The following is an 18,529-nucleotide window of genomic DNA, read 5'->3' on the forward strand; positions in this document are numbered from 1 at the left end:
AGGACTGGCAGTCAACAGTGAGTCAGTAATGATTGACAAGTAGCAGTGAGCAAATTCTGTCTGCATGTTAATGTACCAGCTACTGTTGAGCACACAGAACTAGCAGGGAGGGATCCTACATGGGGGACTCGAAAGTGCCACTCAGCAGCAAGTGAAGTTCAGAAAAAGGCAGGAAGCATTTAGAAGTCCTTAAGGTCATATGATGTTGCCACACTATGCCAGTGCGTTTCCTTGAGCTTTACAAAAGTTTCAGGGATGATTGCCATGAAGTATTCTTGAGAAAACAAAAATCTGAAAACATAATGTAAAAAGTAATAACGTGAGAGAAAGTTTGAGGCAGTGGGTAATTAATTGGTAAATAATTTCTTAGCCAATAAATGCTGTAAGTCCAAAAGAAAGTCCTGATCATTATAGTTAAATTTTCAAGGAAGTGAGCACTGATATAGACTTTGAAAGATGGATGGGAGCTAAACAAAGGCATGAGACTGAGCTGAGCAAAGAGAAAGGTGTCAGCAGCATGCTGCAAGTGAGATGCTGCAAGTGAGATGCTGCAAGTGAGTGGGCTCGGGACACAGTGAGAAGAGCTCGTCTGGGAAACAGAGCTGAGTAAGAAAGTAGTTGGAGACAAAACAGGGAAGATGGGTTAAGATGGAGATTGTATTGCTGAGGCTCAGAACTTCCATGCTAAGAAGTTTTAGGTTGATCCTGAGGACAGTGAGAGTCCATCAAGAATTTTGAGCAGCACAGAAAGAAAAGTCAGTGGGGGAAGACTGTTTAAGAGAAATGAGGAAGATCTTCAGACAACAATATAGAGTGATGATCAGGATATGCTGTCCTTGGGCAGCACTGTGTGTGGTGATGGTGTTGATTACATGTGTGTGCGTGCATTTGCAAGGCTTCAGGTGCTTGAAGGATAACCCAAAGCTCCTAAAAATGTTTAACAAATGGGGGAAGGGGAGACAGGGATGAAACAGTATACTGTATAGTTTTTTAGTTTTAACCACAAAACCATATAAAAGGCGATTGGTGGAATGGGAGTAGTAGTTTTAATTAAGAAAGAATGTCCTAGAAAGAGAAGGTTAGACAGTGAGGAAGAAAAACTTCATTATTTTAAAGGAAGAAGTAAACCTAGGAGCCACAGTGTTTCTCTTTCTTTCATTGTTCCTAGTTCTAGTTAGTCTTGTATGATGGAAACACGAAAGCAATATGAAAGTATTTTAGGAATAGCAAGAATCTGCAGAATTAATCAAGTGGAACTCAGGTTGGCGCCAGACCCTCAGCGAGGCAAGTGCAGGCCTCCAGTATCAGGGGATGAAGTCTGAGACAATGGTTTCTGTTTACTGAACACCTACTAGCGCTAGTCTTTTGACCTGAGCTAACCTCATCGGGGTTTTCTGGCTGACCCCTTCATTTTTAATGAGCAAAGCTCATTCAACAGGAGACATTTTTTTCAAAGTAAACCCCCCCATCTTTTACCAAGTTTTCATCACATTGTATAATTAACTGTTAGTTCTCTTAAATCAAGTTTAGACTAAACGTCAAGGCATGAAACAAACTCCGATAAGAGTACCATTATTTTGTTTCAAGATATATATATATTTTAATCAGAGGAGATGGATTGCTTCCTCTTCCTCAGTGTGGCTTTAAATAAGACTTGATGTAAACCTTCTTCTGGGAGTGTAGCGAGGGTGATAGGAGATTATTAAAGGACTAGACGTGTTTTCATTACTTACGACATATCAGTCCTACAGTTAAACATATACCAAGCATTAGAAGGACTTGTGCTAATGGTGTAATAAATATGCTTCATCTTCCTTTGCCCCTAATAATTCCCTATTTCAAGAGATGGTGTGCCTAGACAACTCTTAGTTAGTTCTATAGGGTGCCCCTTTTTATTCTTCCATTGGCACATTTCCAACACAGTACTTTCCAAGGACCATGCAGTTTAGATATGCAAGGGAAAGAACGTAACTCTCAGCCACTGTCTTCCTTTTGAGATGTATTTTTGGAGAACCCTTAACTGTAAGACATCACACTACATGTGTCTGTATCTCATCCTGATAAGTTTTTTTTTAAATTCTATATATTTAATTTTTTATTTTATTTATTTTAATTAATTAATTAATTTACTGGCTGTGTTGGGTCTTCGTTGCTGCACACAGGCTTTCTCTAGTTGTGGCAAGCGGGGGCTACTCTTCATTGCGGTGCACGGGCTCCTCATTGCCATGCTTCTCATTGTGGAGCACAGGCTCTAGGCATGTGGGCTTCAGTAGTTGTAGCACACAAGCTCAATAGTTGTGGCTCACAGGCTCTAAAGCGCAGGCTCAGTTGCTGTGGCGCACAGGCTTAGTTGCTCCGCGGCATGTGGGATCTTCCTGGAGCAGGGATCGAACCTGTGTCCCCTACATCGGCAGGCAGATTCTTAACCACTGCGCCACCTAGAAGTCCCTCATCGTGATGTTTTTGATGCAAAGGATTGGAAGTAGATTGTTTGCCTCCCTGATGTTATTAAAAGAGACTAATTATAGAATTTATGAAAAAAAGTTATGATTTACTTTCCAGTCTTCTCTTTCTGCCCCTCCACCCTCTCAACAACAACATGGTTTCCTCCAACACATCTTATAGGACTGACTAGAGGTTTCCAAACTGTATGGGACAGAAGTTAATTACGTTTATTGGATTTGAAGACCGCCCTCTTTAACATCAAAAATGTTTTCAGATCCACACATGATAATAACCCAAAATCTTTGAGAAAATATGTAATAAAAAAAAAACCTACTGAATATCTAGTAATAATTTTAGATGAATTTGTATTTTATTAATCACAATGGAGCCTTCATCAGTAGGAATCGTAGCAGTGCCCTTCTATTATGAGGCGTTTTCATTTGCATTGCAGTGTTCATTGTAAGCATGCATTTGGGGGGCCCTCACAGTAATATTGCAGACTCCGAAAGTCTGAGACTGGGACAGATTCCTGATGAGCCCCTACTCATTTGTTTACCTGTTACCTTATTTTCAATGTGGTGTCGTATTTGACACATGAGTTGTTTAGAAGTGTAAGGAGTTTTCCCTGGTTTGCAAATCTTCTATGTTGGCTTAAAACAGTTTTATGTTTTCTCCAGTTGTTGGATAGATATATCCATTAGATCAAATTTGGCAACTGTACTGTTCAGATTTTCCCTAGAGCTGCTGGATTTTATCTACTGTGTTTCAGGTACTGAAAGAGTTGTATAAATGTTCCACCTTGGTAGTAGACGTCTCAGTTTCTCCATGTGGCCCTTGAAGTTTTTGTTTTAGGTATTTTGATGCTATGTTATAAGGTGATGAATGTTTACAAGTATTATATTTTCCTGGTGAATTGAACCTTTTTTTGATGTATACTGACACTCTAAAGTTTTTTTTTTTTTTTCCTTTCTTCTTGGTCTGTTTCTAAATAATTTCTCTTGGTCCATTTTATCTCTATTATCTGGCATCACATTTTGTGAGTAGAAGAGGAAAGTTTAAATACATGCTGTTTGGATATTTTCCTCTCAATCTTTCTGCTTCCTTTTGTTTTAAATGTGTTTCTTTGAACAGCCTAAATCTAAATTTTGGGGGCATAGTCTCAAAATCTTTGTCTTTTAAACTGAGATTTAAATCCATTTATGTTTGTTACAGTAACCAATATATTTGCTCTTTCTATTATGTTCTTTTCTGCTTCCTATTTATCTTGCTTTTTTGTTACTTTCTTTCTTTTGGATTTATTTAGGCTTCCCTCCTTCCATTCTCTCCTTCCATTCTTCCACACCCCATTCTTTTTCCTCTATTGTTTAGAAATATGTAGTTTATTTCTGTGGTTTTAGTAGTTACTTTAGCTGTTTGAAGATGCATATGTAACTTAAAGCCTAGAATTAATCTGTATTTTTACCCACGTCTAAACAATAAAAGAATCTTAGAATGGTTACACGTTGATCTCCCCCTTCCAATTGAAAAAATTCTAGCTAGTTGTCACTCCTTGTTTGCAACAAATTAATCATTATTATTATTGTTTGATGTTTTAGTACTTGTCCATGTATCTAACAGTATTTTCCCTCTTTATTCCTTCATACGTTTCAAACCTTCAATATTTTCCTTTTTACCTAAAACACCTCTTCTAAAATTTCCTTTAGCAACAACCTTTTGGTAGAAGTTCTTTCTGTTTGTGTTTTCCTGAAAATGACCTTAATTTCCCTCTGGAAAGATGGTTTCTTGGGGCACAGAATTTTAGGTTGACAGTTATTTTATCACAGCGTACAGAGGATAGTATTCCATTGTGTTCCAGCGTCCACTAGTGCTATTAAGAAGTCGGTGATTGGTTGGTTTATTTTTGTAAATTTATTTATTTATTTTTATTTATTGGCTGCTTTGGGTCTTCATTGCTGCACACAGGCTTTCTCTAGTTGCAGCAAGCGGGGGCCACTCTTTGTTGTGGTGAGTGGGTTTCTCATTGCAGTGGCTTCTCTTCTTGCAGAGCACGGGCTCTAGGTACGTGGGCTTCAGTAGTTGCAAAGGGTGGGCTCATTACTTGTGGCTCACAGGCTGTAGAGCGCAGGCTCAGTAGTTGTGGCGCATGGGCTTAGTTGCTCCACAGCATGTGGAATTTTCTGGGACCGGGGATCAAACCCGTGTCCCAGGCATTGGCAGGCGGATTCTTAACCACTGTGCTACCAGGGAAGCCCAGTGATTGATTTAAATATTGTTCTTTAGCAGGTAATCTGCCTTTTCTTTGTAGCTGTTTCTAAGATCTTCACCTTTTCTTTGTTGTCCTAAAATTTCACAGTGATGTGGCGAGCTGTGGATTTCTTTTTATTTTTCCTCCTTTGGATTTATTGGACTTCCTAGATCTGAGGTTGTCTTGCAACATCATTAGAATGCTGTAAACTAGTGTCTGTTGACTATTGCCTCCCGTGGTACTATCTGCTTACGACACTTTCTAGTGCTCTTATTAGGTATAAATTACCTTTTCACGCTCACCTCCATAGTTCTTAACCTCTTTTCAACATTTTCCATCTCTTTGACTCTCTGAACTATACTAAAATAATATATTGAGCAAGATCTTCCAGCTCGGTAATTGTCTCTTCATCTCTGTGCAATACACTGATTAACATAGTCATTAAACCTTTTATTCAAGTTACGATCATTTCATTTATAGAAGTTTCATTGAATTCTTTGAAGCCTGTTCTTTCATTGTTTGTGGGCTTGTTTTCTCTGTTCACATTTTTAGATTTTTAATTGCTTTAAACAGATTAAAGATTATTTAGTTATTAATTAATAGTTGATGAGTTATCATTAATTAAAAACAATTAATGATTTTCAAAATTGATCTGACCATTCCAGTATCTGAAACCTGCTGTTTATTCAGCTGGCTTTTGTTCATTGAGCGTTGTTTCTCTGTGTGTTATTTATTTACTTACTTATTTAGTTACTTTACTGTTAGCTATTCCTTTTTTCCTGAAACTTTTATCTGTGGGAATTCTTTGAGACCTATGTCAATATTAAGTCCTCAGTTGTTTTGGTTTTTGCAAGTTACTTGGAATATCCCTACCTAGAGACCTCTTTATATTATATTCTTCCTTGGAAGTTTTTCAGAACACAAACCTGATGTTTTGACATCAAAGCTGTCTGTATGAGAAAGAACTTGTGGTTTCAGATTTTTAGGAAGAACCTTTTTTCCTCCACACAGCACCAAGGCAAGTCTCTCAGCTGCCTTTCTCTACATTAGCCATATAACAAGTATACAGCTGTTTGGGACCTCCACTTTATGAGGGAGTTCCCTATTACATTTTGTATTAGAGAGTTGAATCTGAGCTTTTATATCTTAGGCTCTGGCCCCTGTGAAATTATCAGAGTTGAAAATCAAAGAGCCCAGAGTTTTGCAGAAGCCCAAAAGCTGAAACCTAGGTGTGCATTTACCTCCTAAGATTCCTGTTTTCACTTCATTTTGAGACTTTTTTTCCTTCTTTCATGTCAGCAAAATGATGTATTTTTTAAAATAGTTTTTCATATTTTATCCAGGATGTTTCAATTTGGGGAGACACTCAGCTAAATTTTTAAATTTTATTCTCCCATCAGCCCCATTCCATGAGGAAGAAGAGATCTGTTACAGAATGAATAGTAATAATATTTTGATGTGAACCTAGGTATCCTGACTCAAAGCCATGACTCTTCCTTTTTTTTTTTTTCCAAATCTTACAGTACAGCCTCCTCCTTACAGAGCCTTGACGAGATCAGTACATTCAACCTACCGTGTAGCACTGAATGTGTTTTGTAACGGTGATTACTGTAAAGAATTTAGGACTTTCTTATCTTAATTTACATCCTATTCTTGAGGAGTGTAGCAACCAAGTAAATCTAGGAATATGATACTCTGAATTCCTGGAATGAATATTCTAAAAAACTATTTTCCTGGCTCATTCTTGGGAGTAGAAACCTACCTGTGCAGTTATTCCCAGTGACAGCCTATCCAAGCCCAACTTGTGACGTTTATGAAATGTCTGCAGTGCCTTCAAGTACGCATGCATTCATCAAATTTAGTAGTTTGCTCTTGGGCATACTGGGTTTCTTTTGGGAAATGGAAGGCGTTCTGATTCTTACATGGAGTACCTTCAAGGCAATTCTTTAACAATAGCTTAGAAACAACCTGAGATATACTTTGGACCATTCAAGGAAATAATAAATTTATTTTAAACTCAATATCTAGTGTAAAAAATTTAGGCCTTCCCTATTAATAGCATTAATTGTAATTAATAGTTTCATCTTCATCAGTGCCGTGCAGCTCCTGATTGTTTGGTACATCTTTCTTCCTGTGGTCACAGATAGAACTTCTTGGAAGCATCTTGAAAAAAGTTAAATAATATATAGTGAAACTAGACTCACATTTTTTTGACATTCCACATAAAATCCAAAAGTCCTTCCCTTGGGATGTGCAGAGCTGTACATGCTCTTGCCTTCTGTACCCTTCTGAGCTCAGAGTCTTCCACCCACTTCTGCCTGCTCCTCTCCAGTCACATTGGTTCCTCGTTTTTCACACATGTCAAGCACATCTGCTTTCTTTCTGAACTGCCCTCCTTTCAGGTAACTGTATGGCTCATATTCTCACCATATTAAAGTCTCTGCACAGATGTCACTGTTTCAAAGGAGCTGTTCTGATCAACCTTTCTAAAATAGCACCTGCATCAGTTGGATATTGCTGTGTAACAAATAACCACAGAATCTCAGCAGTGAACAACAGTACACGTCTGCCAGTCAGCTGGGGGACTGACTAGTCTAGGCTGAGACTAGGTTGTCGCTTTCCTTCAGGCTCTGGGTCCGCCTGGGTGTGGCTTCTCACTGCAGTGTGGACTCCTATCTGCTTCACATCTTTCATTTTTGTATGCCTGGGATATAACATGCCATAGGTGCTCAGTGAATATTTGCTTGGTAAGTAAGTAAAGGAATGAATAACTGTGGTAGAAATGAAAAGAATGAGTAGATATAATAGAAATTAGGTAGAATAATTTCATTCATTTAGCATCTCCTAATATGTGAAATAATGGATGTGAGAACTCAAGGTAATTCTGTCATGTTTTCTATTTTATTTTCATATGTTCAGATCAGAGAACAGGCACGTGTGTCTCCGGCCTGGTGAATGGTCGCTGTGCACAAGAACTTCCAGGCAGAATGACAAAAATGCAGTGCTGCTGTGAGCCTGGCCGCTGCTGGGGCATTGGAACCATTCCTGAAGCCTGTCCCGTCAGAGGCTCTGGTGAGCTGCTGGCTGCTAGTTGCTCAGGACAGACAGTGTTAGGAAAATTAGTAACAATAATGTGTTTTGGTGTTTCCCTTAAAGACAAGTCATGTTTGCATTCCTATTAGTGTCTTCAATATGACTTGGGTGTTTTCTGTGGGGGTTAGGGTGGCACTGTGTATTGGAATCAGTTTTTATTATCTCCATTTTGTCAATATTATAAAAAAATCCTAAAAATCGATCATGACTTGACTTTAAGTAAGAATTTTTAGTACTTATTTTGAATGTCAGTATTTCAAACCTCCTAATCTTCTATTTGAAGCTTGAATAACAAAGTTTGGCCTTCATTTATACTTAATTTCAGGAATACCCTCAACTTATAGGGTCCCAATCCTGAAAGATATTTCCTCTCTTTTCTAATGACCTTGAAAATTAAGAATACAAGGGTAGGAGGATACGTCTCATTCACTTTGTTATAGTAACTGCTGTGTAACTGAGGCTATACTGGGAAATTACTTTAAGATGAATGAGAAGTAGTTCCTCTTGTTAATATAATATGCATAGTAAGGTACAATTAGTGTTTATCACATAAAGGTATATTGATAATGTTATTATATTGTCTTCATGTTATATTTAAATATTATGAAAAATAATTATGCTTTTTGAAATATGCTTATAAAGATATGTACTATTATGGAGAAGAAAATTAAGGCACATTCTTCCTAAATTTCTAAGCCATGAAATTCCAAAATCAAATAGTAAAATTTTTTAAAAAGCTTAATGCATAGTATATAATTTTGGAAACTCATCATTCCACTAGTAGTATATAATAGTAATGTTAATACTCAAACAATTACTTGAGCTAAAGTGTTTTCATTTCTTCTTATACAGTGCCCTTATTCTGAGAACAGTTAAGGAAGTAAGGCAATCACTATATGCTTGCTTCTTCTCCCTCGGCTTTGATACTTGGACAAATAGTGAGCAGATTTAAAAGTTTACTAAGTACTGTCTTCTGTTAAAATCCACATTAGAAAAAAAAAATATTCTGAAGCCATATTAATACCTTAAAGAGAAGAAAAGAGATAGGAAAAATGTGTAGGTGCAATACTGAGAGATTTAAGTAAAACCAAATACACAGAATGAATTACTTAAAGGTTTAATTTTCATCCATTCAAGTAAATTTCTTGCATTTACAGTTATATTTGGAATTTTATGAGTTGCACTTAGGGACATAAAATCAAGATGTATACATTGACAATTCTTTGGTTATGCAACTCAGTTAAAATATGGCATATACATTTTAATTTTTTCTTAAACATATGTATCTTTTTCTGCTACTGCTAGCATTGAAAATGTTTATTAAGGCAATAACTTATTCATATTGAGTATCGATAACCTAAAATGATTATTACAATACACAAATTGCCTTTATTATGCAGAAATCCATTCATTTGTGTTTAACTGAACTTTCTTCTCTTTTAGAGGAATATCGCAGACTTTGCATGGATGGGCTTCCGATAGGAGGGATTCCAGGGAGTGCTGGTTCCAGACCTGGAGGCACTGGGGGGAATGGCTTTGCCCCAAGTGGCAATGGCAATGGCTATGGCCCAGGAGGGACAGGCTTCATCCCCATTCCTGGAGGCAATGGCTTTTCTCCTGGCGTTGGGGGAGCTGGTGTAGGGGCCGGGGGACAGGGGCCCATCATCACTGGACTAAGTGAGTGTTCACTTTGTGTGTAGACTCTTCGGTTTTCTGCCTTAAAATTTTATAATATCTAACTTTTTTTTACAAAATATGTTTGTGTGTGTGTCTCTCTGTGTGTGCAGAAACCTATTTCAAGGTCTGAAGCATAATATAGTAAAACAGAATCTTAGGAAAGTATTATTTTTATGCTCCATAAACTTTCTAAATTGGAGAAAAGAATGAGTGATCCAGGTTCTCTTTGAAAATAGAGATGAGAGGCGTGGTAATATTCCAAGTCCAGATGACGCCATTAAAGAGCACATTTTTTGGTTCCAGTGTATTTCATTTGGCTGCTTGCAGCTGCCCTGATTATACACTCTTTGAATTATTTTCCAAAACCATTTCTCAACTGAGATAAACTGAATAAGTCTTGCTCTGTGCCTATACAAATATTATAATGAAATATCTTTCTTTTCCTCACCCTCTTTTGTTGAATAATTTAAGAAATTGAGAACTGTGGGCTTGAAGCCAGAATTGGCATTGGTGTGCTTGACATTTAAGTTCATTCTTTTTAAAATAGCTGCTCTTGCTAATAATATTTAATGATGTCCTGCAGTGTTATGTTTATTGTTTTTGGCATATTGCCTATTTACTATATGTGAGTATTCAGCTATAAAAAAAAGTAATGGAAAGCATTCAGATGTACAGTAGAACATTCCTGAAATTTTAAAAAGACATCATTATGGGCAAAGTTTCCAGATGTATAACTAACAAATGCGAGTTACAGCCATGTGTCTCAAGGATAGTTTTTAGATTCTCAACATTAAAGTTTTAATAAAATATGGAATAATGTGGGCTTTTGATATGTACACCTAAATGATGTACTATTAAATACCTTCTTAAAAAATCGACTTTAAGAAAAGTAGTCCATAGTTGGAATGATGAAATATCTATTTGTGCTCTAATTTTCCATAGCTATTCTGAACCAGACAATAGATATCTGTAAGCACCATGCTAATCTCTGTTTAAATGGGCGCTGCATACCTACGGTTTCTAGCTACCGATGTGAGTGCAACATGGGTTACAAGCAGGATGCAAATGGGGATTGCATAGGTAAGCTCATGATTCTTTCATTCTTCTTAGTTTTTTAATAGCTTTTAGACGACAGGAACAAGTTGGACTGAATATGAGTTTTAGAAAGTCTTTTGAAGTACGGCTGATTCCTAAGCTCTCTCTTCCTGTGAGCGTGCTTTTTCATGTACTCCCTTTACCTGCTGCTGAGCTGGGCCACCTCAAGGATCCCCTGGCCTTTCTGGTCCTAAATGTTGTGATTTCTATCTTTGCTTCTCCCTTTCCTTCCTTCTTAGCTGAGCGGGATATATGGTGGCATCATGAACATGCACAAGAAGGCGGAGATTGGGAGGAAGTAGTTGATGAGTCTCTTTTGGGCATGTTGAGGTTTAGGTGTCTTTGGTACTTAATTATAGAGGTCTAAAGCTAAGAGGAGTGTTCAGAACTAGAATTAGAGATTTAGGAGTCAGTAACATACAAGTGATTATTAGAACCATGAGGGTGAATATTGTCAGCCAGGCTGAAAAAGAGGAAGAGTAAAAAGATAACGAGAGTACTGCAGCTGGAACCCTGTGGACCAGCAACATTAGTAATAATGTTGGGAAGATGGCAGTGTAATCTAGAAAATATATGTCACTGGAGCCTGTAAAGGGTATGCTTTCAAGAGAGTGTCAAGTGTTAAATGCAGCAGAACAAATCAAATACAGTGAGGACAAAAACACTATTGTAATTGGCAATGAAGAGAGTTTTGATGATTTCTTAAGAGTAGTTTTAGGACCATGGAGATTGAACCATTTTGAGGTTATTCATTTATTTATTCATCTTATTAGCAAAAAATCATGTATGTGTTTCGTAATTAGCATAACTCTAAATACCAGATTTGGGTTCAGGTCTTCTGTTATAAAATATAGATGAGAGGCCAGGAACAAAAAGAGGTAGTATCACAGTTTTCCCAAGTAAAATTAAAAATGTCTAAGTGCACTATCATTATGAAAAAATGTGAGCCAAATATGATGTTTTGGAAAAACCATTGATTCTAAACTGTGTACAGAGACACAAGATCAGAATGATTAAATAAAGCTTATCCCAGGGTCCCCATGCACATGTGCACAGGTTTTGCACTGCCCATCTGTAGAGGGTACCATTCACATAATCTCAATAAATAGCACACTCCAGGGTTGTGCAGGGTATAACCACATGGTGCTTGTTTAAGTGATAGACTGGGTGGTTATTTTTGAAACACCAGGACATACTGATATATTAATCTTCTTATATGACTTAAGAATGATTTTACCACCAGAAAATATGATTATAAGTATGCAACATACAAAACATCCCCTCTGGCATGGACATAAACAATTACAGTCTATCACACTGAAATTTGATTGACTGTTTTTGTTTTGCTATTAATATTTGCCATTCATGTATCACTGCATATGGTTCATCAACCAACAAGTAAAGGTTGGCTGAACGTTTAATATTTTCTGTAAAAATTAGCTAAAGACCCCCATTTAGTTCATGTTAGCACCCAGGCAAGTTTTTAACTCAATTCAAATCATTCTATTTTGAAATAGTAAGAAATAATTTGTTTCTGTAGAGAAACAGGTAATCTTACAGCCCTTGCAAATTGAAAGTGTATTCTAAGTTGGAATATAAAGTACTTTTCAACAGTAAATATTTCTTACCCCAATAGTATCAGAGAATTGAACCATTTTGATAATCAGCTTTTCTCAATTAGGAGTTTAAAATCCTACAGATTTTGCTTAAAAATATGCAGTCTCCAGTGGAAATAGAGGAAGAAATCAAAGTGTACAGACCATAATATTTAACTTCTGTTCATCTATACAAGGCAAAACAAAGGTGATCATTTGGAGGTACTAGGCATTGAGAGGCAGAATAAAGGAAAGTTATGAAAGACATATTTCAGAATGTGGCAGTGGTCTTTTGTGATTAGTCTAAAATTTAAAATCTTAAAATAATCCTGAGAAACAAAAACAAACAAAAAACAAATGGGATTGTAAAATCGTGTGAGCGTGCTTTTTGTGAAGTCACTAATAGTTTTTGGTGACGGTTTTCACTTCTGAAGAAGAAATAGGTGAGTGAACTATTATATCTTCTCTGTGTGCTGGAACCTTGGTGAGGTCCCAAAGGCGCTAAGGAAACAGAAATGAATCAGAGCTATTAAATGGCAGAATAACTGGCAGAGCTGTCATGGCAACGAGGGACCTTGGGAACAGGTTCTCAAGGGGAGGAAAAGGTCCTGAAAAGTGACCCTGCTTCCCAGAAAGTTTACCTAAAAAGAGGGGTTGGGTGCATGGTCTCTCCTGTTGTTTACTAGAGCAGACCTTTACAATGAGGCTTCTAGAAAGATGCATCTATGACACCCTTTTAATTGTTGCATTTCGATGTTGGGTTACACAGAGAACTTAAGGGGTCCTCACCATTGCCTGCTGAAGGTGGTATTGCCTGTTGGACAGACCATTAGTTATGCTTGATATGCTTGCTAACGCTCTAAACTCTATCTTTTCTCATTTTGCTTCATTCCTTTGGCTCAGTAAATTGCTGTTCTCAACCAAAAGCTTAAGTGTGAGTCTTAATGGGCTGAAGGCATCTTTGGATGAATTGAAGAAGTATTTAATCCTATTTTTCTCTGTTGTTTTTATTTTATTTGCTATGAGGTTTTTTTTCCCTCCTTTACCAAAAAGGGTTTAATTGCATTCAGTCTGAGTGTATATATCAGTGAAGTTGGTGAGTTTGGTAGAGTACAGTTCCTCTTTTAAAAACATCCTGTGAAAGGAGTGATCTATTTATTAAAACAGTAAACCTGTGGGGACTTCCCTGGCAGCCCAGTGGTCAAGACTCCATGCTTCTCATGCAAGGGGCATGGGTTTGATCCCTGGTCAGAGAACTAAGATCCCACATGCTGCACAATGCGGCCAAAAAAAAAAAAAGAAAAGAAAAGAAAAAAAAGTAAACCTGAATGATTTTATTGTTGTGTTCTCCAGTTTAGCTGAAATTGTGTATGTAATGGTTTCTCGTGTATGAAATGGCAAGTCACTATGCTTAACCAGTGAGCCAGGTTTTTAATTCGCCAGCGTTCAAGATAATATTTAGTGGGTGTTGCTGAAAGAAGATGAATTAAACTTTTTCTAACACTGACAAACTTGATTTCTGTGGGATTTGACTAATTTTCACTTTCCAGTCAGTCATTTGGTTGCACAGTCCTTTAATTCTGTGATAGCTTTGCATATAATCAGAGCTCAGAGAACTTGAAGGAAAAACAGTGATGTTTCTCACACTTAGGACCAGAACTAATATTTGCATAAAACTTGGTTTTATACAAAAAGTCCCTGTGCCAATTTTAGCATCCTAAAGAAACCAGAAGCTACTGAATATAATAGACTTTGTTTTAATTAATTTCCATTTTTTACCCCAACCTGTATTTTTTACTTCAAAATATTATCCAAGCCTCAATGCATAGTTACATATCTAGTTGAGTTCACAAAAAATAATTAACAAAGAATTCCATAATTTGTCTCTTTTTCAAAACTAATAGAAGTGTCAATTTGTAATATATATACCTTTAAAAACCTTTCATTAATCTTCTAACTCTGTACTGAGCCTTAAAGAGGCTATTAACTTGCCCAGATTACTTAAGTAATAAGCATTTTCTAGCCTATTGGAACTCATGGCTATGTCTTTCCCAAGCCCATGCTTTTAATCATTGTGCATTATTCAAACTGAAAAATCGTTATTTCTTGATTAAAGCAAATTCCCCTGGACTCTCCAATAGGCGATATTTTTGTAAATCTTCAGACTGGCCTCTGTAGTTGAAGAAAGGAATTTTTATTCATTTATAAATACTCTGCTATTTAGATTATTACCACTGACTGGCCTTCTCTCAAATTTGGAAGGCCTTAATGTACTTTAAACAAACATTTCTAGAAATGGAGTGAAGTCTATAATGGTTTCTTTTGCTACGCACAGATGTTGATGAATGCACATCAAATCCCTGCACTAATGGAGATTGTGTTAACACACCTGGATCCTATTATTGTAAATGTCATGCTGGATTCCAGAGGACTCCTACCAAGCAAGCATGCGTTGGTAAGGCAGTTTGCTTTCACATATGAAAATGTCCCATGAAATATACTGACCCAGGCTGTTGAGGTTAAAAGTGAATTTATTAAAATAAGACACGGAATGAAATAAGTGCTGTTACATTATTACAGATTTACTTTATGCTACCCACAGAGTGCTCTCTTCAAAGGTAAATACTTTTTGCATACGTAGCACAGGCAACGTGGTATCTGGCTTCCCAAGAGGTTCGGTTTATCTTCCTTCCCTAGATCACAGCTTCCTTTCTCCAAGTAATATCAGTAGCATTACTGCTCTTGGATTAACGGAGTTTAAGATTTATTGTCGTTTTCAACTACTGTTTTCTTTGAACCTCACAGATAGTGCACACCAAATCTAGCCTGCTCTTTATTCAGTTCCATTGGCACGCCCCCATCCTCGTCCAAACCCCCTGCCTCACTGCTGATTCATCCCGGAAATCTTTTAGCAGAAGACTCTACTTGTCTTCTTTTTCATTTCCTGTTCATCTCCTGGCAGTTACTTGAATCACTTTATTCCAGAAATTTTTGTCATGTCATCATGTTGCTCTTAATCCAGATACTCTGTAGTTACTTCACTCTTACTCAACTCCTGGCTCCGACTCTCTTTTAGTTAATTTTTGGAGTGTAGTTGATTTACAGTGTTGTGTTCATTTCTGCTGTGCAGCAAAGTGAATCAGTTATACATATACATATATCTACTCTTTTCCAGATTCTATTCCCATATAGGTCATTACAGAGTACTGAGTAGAGTTCCCTGTGCTGTACAGTAGGTCCTTATTAGTTATCTATTTTACACATGGCAGTGTGTATATGTCAGTCCCAATCTCCCAATTTATCCCTCCCCCCATTTCCCACTTGGTAACCATAAGTTTGTTTTCTACATCTGTGACTCTCTATTTTGTGAATAAGTTCATTTGTGCCATTTTTTTAAGATTCCACATATGAGCAGTATCACTTGCTCTGCCTTTTAAGGTCTTCAACCACTATGTCAGAAGCAGCTGCACTGGTAATTCCAGCTGCACTGTCCATCCTCTCCTACATTCACTGCACACCCCATTTCATTTTTCTCTTTCTTTCCCTCTTCAGCTATTATAAGTCAGGGCTGTAAAATTGCTTACACCTACCTATCCAAGAAAAAAACCTGGTAAGGGATGAAAATTTTGCTGAAGAAGCAATGTGATCTTGAATATCACATGTAAAAATTAACTAGATATTTAAAATTACATTTATTGTCTTATTGTCTTTATCTATAACTATTTTAAAATAATAATATTTGGCTATTGTTAATTTTCCCAGATATTGATGAATGCATCCAGAATGGAGTTCTTTGTAAGAATGGTCGATGTGTGAACACAGATGGAAGTTTCCAGTGCATTTGCAATGCTGGCTTTGAATTAACTACAGATGGAAAAAACTGTGTTGGTATGGAAATTGCCTGCTCCTTTGCAAAAGATTTTTTAAAGGATATACATTTTTATTTAGAACCATATAAGACTGTTTCCATAAAGGCTCACACAGCACATATGTGAGAGTTGTTCAGATGACTTAGGTAAAATATAAATATATTTAACATAAGACTATTAAAGTGAAGGGTCAGGTTTCTTGGAAGTGTCGTAACAACTGAATAATTTACTGCTTCTGCAAATTTCCTGTGTGGCATATGTTTACTTGTAAGTAGCAGTTGTTCTTTGTAAATATTAGCACCTACTGTATTTTGAATGTTGGAGTTACAACGCTGACATAATAGAAAAGGCCCTCCTTCAATATGGGGAAGCATAAAAATGTTTGACGTATACGATAATCAGATTTCTAAATTTGTGGTCCTGGTGATGTCTAACAGTGTAGTAAATATCAATATAGATATAGTCTATTTGCACAGCAACACATATTTCATCAATTAATGAAAGTCCAGATCATTTCACTCGCAGTGAGGTTTGTCTTTGCTTTATTCTCTCATATAATATACACATCCCTGAAATCACATTAACTTTGTTGGTAATCAAAATAAAACACTACTCATGTGGTTTTAATAGAAACTAAGCATAAGGTTTCCTTAATTCTTTTTCTTTATGTTCCTTACACTAAAGATCCTTCCCGTTTTCCACACTCTTTGCTCTCACTCAGTTGGCATTCATAAGAAAAAAAACCCCTGAGCACATGGCTCATTTACGCAGTAGAATATGACTGGCGATTGTTTGTAGAAAGAGGGGGAGCTGGTTTCCTCGAGGCCAGTGGTGTGGGTCACTTTCTCCTTCTGCAGACCATGATGAGTGCACAACTACCAACATGTGTTTGAATGGGATGTGCATTAATGAAGATGGCAGCTTCAAGTGCATCTGCAAACCAGGATTTGTCTTGGCTCCAAATGGGCGTTACTGCACTGGTATGTATGGCTTTGAGATAGGAAGGTAACTGTGATTGAAACCACCTTTTTTATGTGAACGAATCATGCAAGAATTACTTCAGTTTCTTCATGTGGATTTCTTATTATTCACATTTCTTGCTAATTCGGTATGGCAGGTGTCTAAAGCTTCCTAGAAAAACATACATTGTGGTTTATGGAACACTAATACCTTTACAAAAATAGGAATGGCATAGAAAAAATTAAGGGAATGACAAATTGGTTCTAGCAAGTCTGGAAAAGACATTATACAAATAACTTCTTTCTACTTTTTGCCTAAATAAAAAAAAAAAAGTAAGAAAAAAGTCTTGTGTCCTCAGAACTAGATTTTCCACTGTCGTTCGTTACTGGTTTTGTATTATGTCTTTTCCATAAACTAATCCACAGATCAGTTGTTACTGTATCATTATCTGAAAATCTTACATTGATTTTGTGAATAGTTTGAATATTCCTAGCAATTGTTTTGTTTATAAAGCCATTTTGAAGGCCAAGCTCTAGCAATAACTTTAGTAAACAAAATATATGACTCCTGGAAATAAAAAGACTATATTATGTTTATACTCGCAATTGGATTTTAGAAAGATGAAACAAATTTTGCAGTTCTACTTAAAAACAAGTTTTTTTTTCCAGTTTTCTCATTTTAGACAAAATTAGCTCCATGAATGCTTCCTGCCTTCAATTACACAAACTTATCTGAATACCAAATCATACTCATAACCAATCCCTGTAGTTTCAGTGAAATTCCAGGGATGGTAGAGAGTGAAAAATCAAGATTGATTCTTGTATTTCTGAATAAAAGTAGTTTCTTGAGTATTCAAGAAGGGGGAGTTCAGTATTAAATAGAAATATTGTAGCTTTGCTGATTGAACTCATGACTGGAATGTCATCTCAAGGTTAGCTAACTTGGATCAATCACAGGATATGAGATTAGCATTCTGTTCCAGTGTGTAGCATTACATTACAGCATGTAACTTTTTAGCATTTCTTAAGAAACTTAAATACATATATAAAGATGACCTAAATCACACCAGTTCCTGCTTTATTGAAATTTTTATTAATTTTTTTATTACAAATGCTGTAATCCATAAACTTTGAAATGCTCATAATTTGGCAGCCCTGTGTTTTGAAGGCTGTTTCTCTTTTGGGGAAAGCCATTTAATGGTGGGTTACAGTTCATAAATTCAAGCAGACTGCAAATTACAAGAGAGACCCCGGGTTATTTTGTTGTTATGAACTAATTGAATTAATGTTAAAACAGCATCTTAGTTAGAATTTTATGTGTGTGTAAATAAAATTTAATTACACACATTGACCTTAGTTTTAAGAATTTGTTTCACTTAACTAGTTTGAGTTAAATATCATTTAATATTAAACAGAATTGACAAGTAAATAATGAAAAATGAATTTGTGAAACTCTTCTAATGGGTAAAATGAAGCAACGTTCACTCAGTCTTTCTGAAAATGTATTTGAAAGAATTGCATTTGTGTATAAGATTTGTTGTCACATCTGTG

At 36.5% G+C, this 18,529-nt stretch overlaps 1 protein-coding gene across 1 annotated transcript in view; it reads left to right on the forward strand.

Annotated features, from left to right (window-relative positions):
• FBN2 (fibrillin 2) overlaps positions 1-18,529 on the forward strand; it is a 220,903-nt gene that overhangs the window by 104,676 nt on the left and 97,698 nt on the right. Inside the window, exons 9-14 of the mRNA XM_057748982.1 lie at positions 7,610-7,762; positions 9,227-9,460; positions 10,403-10,540; positions 14,486-14,605; positions 15,913-16,038; positions 16,877-16,999. Of these exons, the coding sequence (XP_057604965.1) occupies positions 7,610-7,762; positions 9,227-9,460; positions 10,403-10,540; positions 14,486-14,605; positions 15,913-16,038; positions 16,877-16,999 (894 nt within the window). The remainder of the gene's footprint in view (positions 1-7,609; positions 7,763-9,226; positions 9,461-10,402; positions 10,541-14,485; positions 14,606-15,912; positions 16,039-16,876; positions 17,000-18,529) is intronic.

Source organism: Hippopotamus amphibius, chromosome 1 (genome assembly GCF_030028045.1).
Source record: "Hippopotamus amphibius kiboko isolate mHipAmp2 chromosome 1, mHipAmp2.hap2, whole genome shotgun sequence".
In the NCBI taxonomy this organism is placed as follows: Eukaryota; Metazoa; Chordata; class Mammalia; order Artiodactyla; family Hippopotamidae; genus Hippopotamus; species Hippopotamus amphibius.